General features: G+C 42.8%; 1 protein-coding gene and 1 pseudogene across 1 annotated transcript in view; both read right to left on the bottom strand.

The window, feature by feature from the left end:
* Window positions 1-6,803: 6,803 nt before the first annotated feature.
* Window positions 6,804-6,859, bottom strand: LOC143821187 (U6 spliceosomal RNA; annotated as a pseudogene).
* Window positions 6,860-7,180: 321 nt separating this feature from the next.
* KIF5B (kinesin family member 5B) overlaps window positions 7,181-12,482 on the bottom strand; it is a 34,001-nt gene continuing 28,699 nt past the window's right edge. Inside the window, exons 24-26 of the mRNA XM_077302585.1 lie at window positions 11,668-11,884; window positions 10,589-10,741; window positions 7,181-9,609 (exon numbers count right to left, since the gene is read on the bottom strand). Coding sequence (XP_077158700.1) covers window positions 10,605-10,741; window positions 11,668-11,884 — 354 coding nt within the window. The 3' untranslated portion in view covers window positions 7,181-9,609; window positions 10,589-10,604. The remainder of the gene's footprint in view (window positions 9,610-10,588; window positions 10,742-11,667; window positions 11,885-12,482) is intronic.

The following is a 12,482-nucleotide window of genomic DNA, read 5'->3' as shown; positions in this document are numbered from 1 at the left end:
CGTATTTTACTTCCTCAGTAAACTGTAACAAAATCAAAGTATATCATGTCTTCGTGCAGACCTTATATAACATGAAAATATGAATTTTATGTAACTAAAATAGTTTTCTACTTTATTTCTGAATTTTTTTCTTCTTCAGGGATACAAACAGCCTCCAGGTGATGGCTGGAGACCTCTGGGATTTGAACTCTCACCTCCAGGCAATGGAGATCAATTCGCCCAGAGAAAATGGTCACTTTGGAAGGTGGATGTTGCATCCAGCTGATGATGTCCCTCCCCTCCCCAAACCCCGCCCTCAACATCTCCAGGTCTTTCTCAAACCAGAGCCATCTTCCCCAGCAAGCACGCTCTACCGTAGAGGCCTGCCTCTGCAGCACATGGAGATGTGTCTGTAAAGCAAAATGATGGGGCCTTTTGTTCATCTTTGTGTATAACTGCTCAGCAACGCAGTTATCGAAATCCATCACCTAATTGAGAAATAGTTTCTTTTGTCCTTGTGGCAATACAGGCATATTGTAGACCGGCTAAGGCCTGAGTCCAGTTGAACAAATATTGCCTGGGGCTCCAATCGTATAAACTCTTGCCCTAGCCAATAAACATGTGATTGCTAAAATTAATGAATTCCTGCAATCAAGATCAGTGCTGTCAGTTGTAGGTATGCAAAACACAGACACCGGACACTGCAGGTAGCTTTAAAGGATGCCTCCAGCTACCCAGGCAGAAAGATTGAATGAAAAACTATGTGTTCAACAAGTAGACCACTTGAAGGATCCAAAGAGGATCTTGGTGATGTCACTGGTGATCCGAAAGATTTAGAACAGCTGTTCTGTGTTGATTTTTTTGTACTCAGCCTTTTACAGTCCAAAGTTGCCTCAAAGCAGCTTGCCCTTCGTCTTCCCACGACAGATAATCCAGTGAAGTAGGTGAGGCAGAGAGCTCAGAGAACTGTGACTGGCCCAAGGTCACCCAGCCAGCTGCTCATGAGGAGTGGGGAATAAAGACACCCTTCTTAACCACTACACCAGGGGTAGTCAAACTGCGGCCCTCCAGATGCCAGCATTCGCTGGCAGGGGCTCATGGGAATTGTAGTCCATGGACATCTGGAGGGCCGCAGTTTGACTACCCCTGCACTACACCAAGCTGGCTCTCCAGTTCTGAGACTAAATGAACCGCCAGACTCATCCTGCAGGGCTACTCTTCAGGTTCTATATATATATAAGGTACTTGTTTCTGTAGTGAACTATTCATAAGGTAAGTCTCAAAAACAGTAAGAGCAGTAAGATGGAGAGGGAACATTTGGAGAATATTGCATCCTGAATCATCATACTTCCTTAAAAAAAACCAAAAAACAAACAGGCTTCCTGCCCTTCAGCCCAATTACTCTCTACCCTTATTTCAGTCATTTATTGTATGCGTTAGAATTATGAATTCCACAGTGGAATTTGCAATTCCACTGCCACCAGTTCTACTCACCCTCTCCAGCCTTATCTGGGAGGAAGAAACATCACTGCGCACAGCAGGTAGCCGGGCAGCTGACAGTGAACGGTGCTTGGCTGAAGCATGTTACCAAAGGGCTGTCTTTGCAGCAGCTCAAGATGGATGAGATCAGAGCGGTATTTATTAGCGAACAAATGCCACCCTCTCCCGGCATGTTTCACTAGAGAAGGCTGCAGAGCAAGGAAATAAAACCTCAGGCAGCCCAGTCAGGGAGCTTGACAATTGGTGCCACATCCCTTTGCATGCTGTTCGGTTAGCCTGCCCAGGACGTGACCTATGAATTTTGCACAAACAGATCAGGGTGAACCGATTAAGGGTTAGTCGCCTCTCAATGTGATTTGGGAACCGAATGACGTCCCGGGCAGTGCCGGGGCAGAATGATCTCTCCTTCCTATAATAAGCAGTACTAATCTGAACTTTTAAGATGGTTCTTTTAAGCAAGAAAACACATCTTCATTTTCCTTTCTGCTGCGGCCTCTCCCGAGTGAGCGTGATTCAGTTTTGATCGCCATTCGCTGCATTTCTCTCCAAGCTCCTCTTGTCCCAAGAGGAACAATGTTTGCCTTGTTCCCATCCAATGACCTGACGCAAAGATTAGCACGCTTGAGTGGCCGTTCCACTCTATTCCATTGTGCTCCTTTCCTTCAAGGGAGGTTGCTGTCGGGGGGGGGGGGGGGAAGGGAGGAGGAGAACCACAGAGATGGCCAACCCCTGCTGGTCTTCAGCTACCATGCAAAACACCACAGCTCTTTGGTCAACTAACACCACTCTCAGAAGCAGTTGGGAGATGCAGATCATAAATGGACAAGCCACAAAATGCATACTCTGAAGAGGGTGTGCGTGTGCGGAAATTGTGCTGCAGTGCATGGGGTCTAGCCCATGGCAATATCTGATCATTCTGTTGACAAGGAAAGAACTGCACAGGGCTATCTACATAACGCAGACATCTTTCAGAGGAAGGGTCTAGATTAGAGGTCCCACATTTACCCAGCAGGACGATGATCAAGAGTGTAAGATAACCACCCTTCTAAAAAGGGCCATACACAAAACAGTTATTACAATATACATATGCATCTTGAAGGTAGGGTTGTCAGGTCGGTCCCACCCCCACCACTCCTCGGGCCACCAGCCAGGGAAGAGGAGGTAGGGCTGCCAAGTACAGGTTGGGAAACTCCTGGAGATTCAGGAATGGAACCCGGTGAGGACGGGGGCTTCAGGACGGCACAACTCCCTAGAGTCTACTGTCTAAAACATCCATTTGCTTCAGGTGAACTGATCTCTATCACCTGGAGAGGAGCAGCAATCCCAGGGGATCCCCCTACTTGTACGGAATCCAGTATGCCTCTTATATAGACATGTGTGACACAGACGTGTTGGGGAATAACATTCAGGTTCTGGAGCAAAACTCTGTGGCAGTGGTAGTCAACCTGTGGCCCTCCAGATGTCCATGGACTACAATTCCCATGAGCCCCTGGCAAAAAATGCTGGCAGGGGCTCATGGGAATTGTAGTCCATGGACATCTGGAGGACCACAGGTTGACTACCCTTGCTTTAGAGTATCTACCTGCACCCAGTCACGCCATCTGTAGGCAAGGCAAGTCCTTAAGGTAATGAAGAAACTGTCAACCTTATTGCAAATTAGTATTAAGCCAACAGCTATGGCCTAGAGCCAGTTTACTGATCCATAATGAAAGAGGCTGTTTCAAGATCAATCCCAGCAGATGTAACCATTTGTAAGGCCTCAAATTTTGCCCACATCCATTATTTACCTTCTTAAATTAGCAAAGAGGCAGCCGTGGAAGAAATTCCTTCTCTACTCCCTCCATAATTTAAATAACCTGCTTCTTTGCTTCAGTCTCCCAAAGACGCAGCACCGAACCACAAATGCCCGTTTCTATGGTTACAAAGATCACTCCGAGGTACAAGAGATGATCAATAAAACATGCCAGATGCCTCTTTGAAGTCGCTTGTTAGAACACATACAACAAAGACCTTTTAAGATCATTTCAATGGGCTCCGAATCAATTGGTATTAAAAGACCAAAATCAGGGCTTTCGAAGAACAGGCTAAGACAGTACTCATAACTAGCAATAATCTTTATGGCTGTTCTACCAAGTTTTTGAGCTGCATGGAAGCCGTCCAAAAAATGCAAGTCGCAAGAGACAATGCAGGAGGATCAAGGCTTGAGACTCAAGTTCAGCTGTTATCCTACACCGCAGGCTGCATTTTACTTATTTGGGTCGCATCTATTATTTACAAGACGATAGATGTATTACAAGGACGTTGTGGTATGCTTTGGGCACTTCTGAGCTCTTGCATAGAGACATTTCCAAAGAGAAGATATTCCACGGATGCACATCAGCCCCTAATTCTTTTTCAAATCAGTGCAAGACTACGAGGGTCTCATCTCTGACAAGCTCCAAATAGTTTATCAAAGATAATGGTGTCAATTGAGACTATGACAGAAGCATGAGGAAATGAATGGAAAAGTCCAGTATTTTGCAGAAGTAGCGGCAGGAGTTTTCTCTCACAAGAGACTTCATAGGCATGGCTGCAACTAGTTCATTTTGTAAACAGAAAGCAATGCTTGCAGGAGTGCACTTAATGCTCCAAACAGGAAAGGCAAAGAGGATGCCTATCTGTGGATGGGACTTTTTCCTTGCAGGCAGACGCACTGCAAACTGCACCAGACGGCTCTCACCTAAATAAACTCTTCTTTCATAGCAAGTGGCGATTGCAGCATGGAAATAAAATGCGAAATTCCTCTGGGTTGCTCAGCAATGACTAGCTTGAAGTGAACATGGAAAAGCAAGGAGATGAGCCTGACTACCAAATGTAGATTAGCTAGATCTATTGTATTTCCAGTAGCCACTTATGACTGAAAGTTGGACGTTGAAAAAAACCAGACAAGAGAAGTATTGATTCCTTTGAACTCTGGGGTTGGAGAAGGCTTCTGCGGGTTCCATGGACAGCAAAAGTCATGAACAAAGAAATACTCCAGCGCATAAAGCCCGATCTATCACTGCTAGGCAAAATTACAAAATTCTGGCTCACTTACTTTGGCCATATCATGCGATCCAACTCAATGGAGAAAGCAACGATGCCAGGATTGGGCCGTGGAAAAAGGAAACCGGGCTAACAAAGAACACGGTGGTTAGACATGATCAAAATGGACACCAGCCAGAACACTGCATGGCTGAGGGAGGCAGTGTGGGATCGGAGATCATGGCGACAGCTGAGCCTTGGAATTGACATATAGTTTGAAGAAATGGAGCATGAGAAGGTCCCTTTAGAGGTGGCAACTGTTGCTGTTGCGGAAGAACTGATGGATGAGCGCAGACCCCACCTACTCAAGGCATTCACGGCGAGTGGCCAGGCGTAAAGCTTTTATAGGTTCCAAGGATCTATGTGCTTGAGATCACGAAGAAATCATAGGGCCTCTAAGGCACGGGTAGTCAACCTGTGGTCCTCCAGATGTCCATGGACTACAATTCCCATGAGCCCATGCCAGCAAACTGCAAAGTTTCTATGAAACAGCAGAACAAAGTTTGAAGTCCAGCGACATTTTTCAAACCAACAAGTGTCTTATTGTTGGTCTTAAGGGTGCCTCCGGATGCAAATTTTGTTCTGCTACTTCAAGCCACCTCTACCCATATGAAGCAGTTTGTAATATTAAGTGGCTTCTTACATGGAATGGGGAGGGGGGGAGATTCAGTGTCAAGCTCATGATTTTAAACAGTCTGCAAAAACTAGTATTAGCCACAAGTCATCAACTGCAAAGAGACATTTTAAAGCAGTTATCCTGTTCTGGCTTTGAATACTACCAATCCTAACTTCCCCTTTGTCATAATTCAAAAGCCCAATGCATATTTTTTGCTGTACTTGTGGAAATAGATTTTATGGGGAAAGGCACAGTAAAAGACCCTAGCGTAAGAATGCAAAATGCTGCCATAGTTACAGAACAGTGACATAAAGCACGTGAATATCTGAGGCATTATATAAAATTAACGTAAAATTAATGTCATCGGCAAAAGGCCCAGATCTGTTACCCAACAGACACAACAACACTAAGATTGTCTCAATAGCTACAAGTTTGGAACTGCATTCGTCTAAACAAACACAATCTATCTTAGACCTTTTCTGTTCTCCAGCCTTAACATGGTAGCCATACTTCCATTTTAAGCATGAAAACTGTCCCCTCCTATCAACAAAAAATTAGCCACCAGAATCTTTCCTTAATCACTTGGATCTTTTAAAAAAGGGTTTTGAGTAGACCTGGGTGATGTTCAAGGGAAACATGCCCAAATTATCACTGTTAGTGACCAGGCAAGAGCTCTTCAGTTACAAAATCCCTTTCTGTCTTGGCCACAGCAGCCGAATCATTTCCTGTTGGTGAAGCCACCATAGTCCAATGGATACATCCAAGTTAACAGATTGTCTTCTGTGGCTTCTTGCTCTACATCAATTAGTTGCGCATTGTAACAAGGTCACGTTCCATGTTACTTCATGAAGAGTAAGAACTACAAATGCAAATTCTTAAATTTGCAAATAGAACTCCCTGAAAGATCTGGCGGCTTGCTCATTATTAAATGCAGGTATTCCTACTTAAAGCTAAAATGCTGTGATTTTAAAATTGCAAAATGTAAGCAAGCTATACCAGTCTTGCCATCAAAGACTTAGTCAAAGACTTCCAGTGTATTTGAAGGAAGGGACAGCTGCACCCCCTGGTGGTTACGTGGTCTTCATGACCCTGAATTCATAAACAGATTTAAGCAGGTAAAACCAGAAATAACAGAGGCTGAAAATCATAAACAGTAAAAAACATTAACATTTTAGAAATTCAGAAAGGGCAATGTTTCTTAGTTTGAAAGGTGGCAGAATTTGATCAAGGTTGTTAGCACAGTGAATCACAACTTTAGTTTGCAAGACACTTGGCCTTACAAGCTCTCCTAAGAAAGAAATTCAGGCTGACATAGATAAGGCCCTGGGCTTTATTTTGACCGTGCAAATCAAGAAGAAAAGTTGGGTTTTATACCCACTTCTCACTACCTGAAGGAGTCTCAAAGTGGCTTACAATCACCATATCTTCCTCTCCCTACAACAGACACCCTGTGAGGTAGCTGAGGCCGAGAGCTCAGAGAACTGTTACTGATCCAAGGCCACCCAGCTGCCTGCATGTGGAGGAGTGGGGAATCAAACCTGACGCTCTAGATTAGAGGCCACTGGCTCTTAACCACGACACCAACCTGGCTTTCAAGGGAACAAATCAACGTAATAGTTACTTAAAGACTAAAAAGCTGATGTTTTGCTAATCTTCTCTGTATTGTTCCAATTTGAGTATATGTGCTCCCGAAGTGAGCACAAAAGCAGATGTTTTGGTCTCAAACATACTCCAGTCAGTGTGGACCAAACTGGATGTGGCAGGGTCCATGGGACTGACCTATGTATGCCGCCACCATTTTAAAGCAGTTTAAAAATGCCATTACGGGAGTGCTGCAAGTTGAGGCCCTCTTGTTATTATTCCCCCTGTCCCCCTCTCAAATCTCAAGTTCAACAAAACATTGCTCACACCCTATCTTCAAAACATGTCAGCACCATTTTTCCCTATACATATTGACTGGGTCTTGGTGTATTCTGCTAACAATTAATCCAATTTTAAAAGATTATCTCGATCTCAATGAAGTTCACTGAAATTCAAAGATTTTATTTAAACACACACACACAAAAAAAAACATTTACAGCATGCAAGTAGTTAAAACTATATGGCATCTTCTCCAAACCATTTATCCCGCAGTGCATCCTCATGTGCTGAGAATACACCATTGTGTTCACAAGGCAGACTCTTGCCATTTTCCGTTTAATTTGGAGTTACATAAAAGAAATGCATCGGTAAAGTTACGCAAATAATTTAGTTGATCTCCGTGAATAAATAGTGTCCTTTCATTCATCTTGCTCAGTTCCTACCCTCTCCTCGGCCATTTTTTTTAATGGCCTAGAGGAATAATTAAAAAATACCCCAAGGGAGTGTAAATTCGAACAGCAATGTTTTTAAAATTCTATTGCCGATCGAAGGTCTTAAATTTACAAAACCGGTTAAGTGTCCGTTTCATGCAGCCTATTTCCGGTGATCCAAAGAACTAAACTAAAATACGAGTTCTTTTTTAAAGTCAAGTTGCGGTTCTCGGTAAACTTCATAAAAGGTTAAAATAAAAAAAAAAAAGCTTAGGTATAAAAAGGATGTACATTTTGAGCTACATGCTAGTTACAGTTTATTTAACCGCTTAATTACACAGCCGTGTCAGCACCAAAACCCGTGATACGTTACTTATAGGAACGAAGCTACCATAACAGCCATCAGAAAATATCCTGCTTCATTTGACTATCCAGCCAGGAACCCAGATTTACTGCATCAATTTAATCAGGACTGAAAATGTATGGTTACTGTTGAGAAACGCAACTTCGAGTATGACTTGCAACACCTTCTTTCCTTTGTATCAGTCCCCCAGTAAGTTCCAGAATTAGTTCGTTTTGGGTTTGGAGTGTGAATTCAAGCACAAAACCAATAGGTCTTGGGTATGAAAATCCCTAAAGAGTGAAGGTCTGGCTGATAGAAACCCAGCCTGTCAAAATAAAATTATAGAGACAGACAAATCATACAGGATATGAAAGAAGTGACTACTCAAGTTTTCTGTTACTGAGCTCCGTAATACAAAGATTTTAGTCTGTGTTAAAAAAAGCAGCCAGTCTTCCAGAAAGTGCTTGTGAATATTCTATAGCAAGACAGAAAAACTGGCCCAGACTTATGATGGAAAAAGCTATCATTCAGAAATCTCTCCACTGCTGCAACCTTTCTTCCCTTGCCTGCTACCAACTCAATTCTGATCTCATGGGGAAGGAGCCTTCTACATTTTTAGAACACCCCATCGAAGGCATTCTTTGACTTTTATGGGATGTAGTTAACAAGTGCTTTTTTAAAGGGCTTTTTGTTGTTGTTATTGTTGTTGTTCTTAAAACTGCAAAAGAGAAAAGGTAATGACAAAGTACTTTGGAAGAAAACCATTTACAGAACTCTAGATTTACAAATAAGTTACAGTACAGTTTTAGTGTAGCACAATTCCCACAACCATCTGACATTTCTGGCCATTTCGAACATTTCTGTCTCCTTTCTGCACCCAGTTTGTTCCTTGTGTTCAACTGACTCACTCTCCCTTCGACTGGAAACCCAATTTGTATTTTGGAGATAATTAGTAAAACCGTCGCAGGAACAAGAGCCATTAACACCCTTTGTCCAACCCTGGTGACCGTTAACAGGCTCTTCAAGATGAAGCAGAATTTTTTCACCTCACCACGCTATCCTGCATCTACTCGGGAACAGGACCGATGAAATAAGTCATTGCCAAGTCTCTCTATGCAAACTTACATTTACTACTTGCTACACAGTATCAACTCATTTACCTGATAACAAGAGATTTAATCACATAGTAAAGCAGCCCCATTAGAACAGACCTTTTTCAGTTCTGCTTTTGAGGCTTCAGTGCCTTAGGGCAGTCATCATAAGCACACCTCAGTAACCGCCATACTGTACAAATCATTTCAGTCTTACGCTCTATACAGCCGTTTGGGTGAACTTAATGTACAGTGCTGCTCTAGTTCAAGAGTGGGGTCAAGTAGTGTTATTTAAAAGTGGTAGAAATTAAAACATACGTTAACATTGCTCCACATTCCCTAAGACCATAAAATATACACAAATTAAGCTAGGAAGTTTTTTGTTTTGTTTTTAAACTAGGATGTCGCTTAACATACATTCAACTTGGCACAGTGCAGACTAAATTTAAGACGTGAAAGACAGGATTGTGTAATGGAAAGAGCTACATTTTAAAGTTACAAGTCAGTTTTCCAAGAGGGACAAACATTTTCCCCTGCAAATTTGTTGGGAATCAGCCAAATCTGTCAAATGAAGAGAACTGTACAGACCAGTATAAGTTTATACATTCCCCCCCTCCCCCAAATTCCTACAATCCCCAGTAAGAGACAGATATAGAGATCACTGTCACGGAATGACTCTCGTTGCACGACACCGATCTTCTTCAAGCTGCGCAAACTTCTCAGCATCTACAAAGAACCAGAGAAACTTATTCAGAGACTAGAAACATATCTAGTTACACAAGATGCTGGAAGTCTTATGAAAACAGGTAAGTTTTCAACTACACTGCTAAAACTAATTTCAGTCTTCAACAAACACCCCACTTTTCACTGCCCGCAGGAGTCTCAGTGGCTCACAATCGCCTTCCCTGCCTCCCCCCACAACACCCTGTGAGGAAGGTCAGGCTGAGAGAGCCCTGACATGACTGCTCTTTATCAGGGCTGTGATGAACCCAAGGTCACCCAGCTGAGTGCATGTGGAGGAGCGGGGAATCAAACCCGGCTTGCCAGATTAAAATCCATTGCTCTTAACCCCTATACCATGCTGGCTCTCTCTTCGGCAGGATGATTAACAAATGGCTTATTTAGATCTAAAACATTACGAGTTATCCCCATATTTTTATATTTTAACTCTAATCTGAACTCCTGGAAATTCATCCAGTTTGGTCTCAGCTTCCCTCAAAACCCCAATTCTGGGCTGTCCCTGTTTTAGATAAAAAGTTATTTTGCTTGTCTACAGAAAGGCCAATATTCCATTATAATAGCTGGACTTGAAGATACCATCATTTTAAATTTATTTTCCCCTTGAATATTACATTAGAAAATCTGTTCTTCTCCTAAATTGGTTTTGTATCTGGTTCAAATGCCAAGTTAAATTGCACACAGGACTGGAAGCTGCACAGGGGCAGAATTCACACCTCATCGATCTACAGCCTGCATGCCGAAATGGTGAATACAAGTTAAGAGCGTCTTGGATAACATCAGAACCAGTCCAGATCTTACCCAGATCCCAAGTGCAACCAAAGACGCTCTTAACTGCACTAAAATAAGTTGCCTATTGGGAATTTTACTTAGTAGCATCATCATTTCATCCTTCACATTTTCCTAGAAACTTCTTTCCATTACAATTTTACAATGGAATAAAGAAGGGTGCCGTTAGAAAGCCAACCTGCACGATGTAGACGTTACACTTTCTCCTGCCGTCCTCCGCCTCCACGGAGGGCAACGGGCTGGCTGTTCTGCGTGAAAGCACCTCCCCCGCGAATTGCACTTGGATGGGTTGGAGAAGCCGCTGGGTGCTGGCCAGGGCGAATCGGCTTAGCTGCGTGGAAGAAGCGCAAGGGTCAGAGATGAAAGAAACCACGGGACTTATGAGGACTGCCACTTGAATATAATTAACCCCACACATTATAGGGGAAGGTATGCTGTTGAAAGTGCGGGGGAAAACTGTGTTATTTATTTGACCTCTATAAGGAAGTCTTCTGGCAATGGTCCAAAGGATAAAACCAACAACACACCTTTATGTGCTTGGAGAAACAACTGATTTTGAAAACACAAAGATTACCAGGTTTAATGTCATCACATACAGTTATTAGGTGCCAGCAATATAATGGAAGTAATATTTAGGAGCTGACGTTTCTAAAATATTTAAATCTGCAAGGGTGCAAACCGGGTAACTGTTGCCCTAACCATGCATGGAATACTGATGACTGTGGGTACAATAAGCAGTAGTTGAGCGCATAAATGCTCAAAAGTGCATCTTTGTGGATCTCTTCCTCCACTTTATTTATTTATTATTTATTTATTTATCATACTTATATACCGCCCTCCCCGGAGGCTCAGGGCGGTTTACATCATAACAGAGAACAATACATAAAACAGTCTGTAACATGTATAACTGATAACTAATAATTGTAACCAAAATAACAGCACAATATAACGGTATAACAATATAGTACTACAAACAGGTCCAGGGCTTATTGATGGGATTCTGAGGGGGGTGGTTTATTTATTGAATTCTGAGGGGGGGGTGGGGGGGAGCAGGGGCCCTTGGTCGCTGTTGATTATGTCTGGTCTCAGCCAAATGCCTGGTGGAGGAGCTCCTTTTTGCAGGCCCTGCGGAACTGTTTAAGCTCCGTCAGGGCCCTGATCTCTTCTGGGATGTTTAAAACAACATGCAGTACACAAACATTTGTCCAAGTAAACAGGCATCGATCGCATCCCACTTGCAGAAACCTTTCTGCTTACCAATCTGTGCAGAATGGGCCTTTCTGATCATATTCTTCGACCGGACGGCCTCCTTGATACGGTCGACCTCTTGCTGATACCGCTTGCGATCACGAGACGCATTCTCTTTGGCTTCCTTCAGGGCAGACTCCAAAGCTTTCACTCTTTCGGCTGTAGCTCTAAGCCGTTTCTCCAGTTTGGGAAGCTCACAGCGAAGATCAGCATTATCACGTACCAGCTGAGGAGGAGGAAAAACAAAAACCCACCTATTTGGCTTTGCTGTCAAAGGAATCTCATTCACTCAAGGTTACAAGAAAGCTGGAGGTCACAACACAGAGAAATGTAAAAGATGAACCACAGACAGATATGGAACTCCATGCATAGCAGTGGTACAACCAAAAGAAAATGTTTATATTGAGCACAGCTGGCTTTAATCTTAGCCACAGCTAATGTATATGAAGAAAACCATCAGTGAAATCTGATTTCGTTGTTGAACAGAAATTGCTTAAAATTAACGGGTAGCAAGGAAGGTAAGAACTCCCATAGCCTTTTATAATTAAAACAAGAGGAATTTACATTTTCCACTAAAAATTGGCCAGACAAGGTCTTCTAAAACCACGAGTGTTCATGGGATAAAGTGGAATGGAAGGCAGCTCTTCTTACAAATGAAACAGGTGATCAATATACTTTCTATATCTCAATTGTCCTCGTTTTTTAACCACTGAAAGAAATGTGGGGAATTGAACTGCAGCAACATCTGTTCAGGATTCAAGATTCAAGTAGCATTTTGGCCTGCTCAGTTTCTGCAATCTTCTAAGCATGAATAAATAAACAGG

This window comes from Paroedura picta, chromosome 11 (assembly GCF_049243985.1).
Source record: "Paroedura picta isolate Pp20150507F chromosome 11, Ppicta_v3.0, whole genome shotgun sequence".
Classification (NCBI taxonomy): Eukaryota; Metazoa; Chordata; class Lepidosauria; order Squamata; family Gekkonidae; genus Paroedura; species Paroedura picta.
The sequence above is the reverse complement of the archived record's forward strand: the minus strand, read 5'-3'. Positions and strand labels throughout refer to the sequence as shown.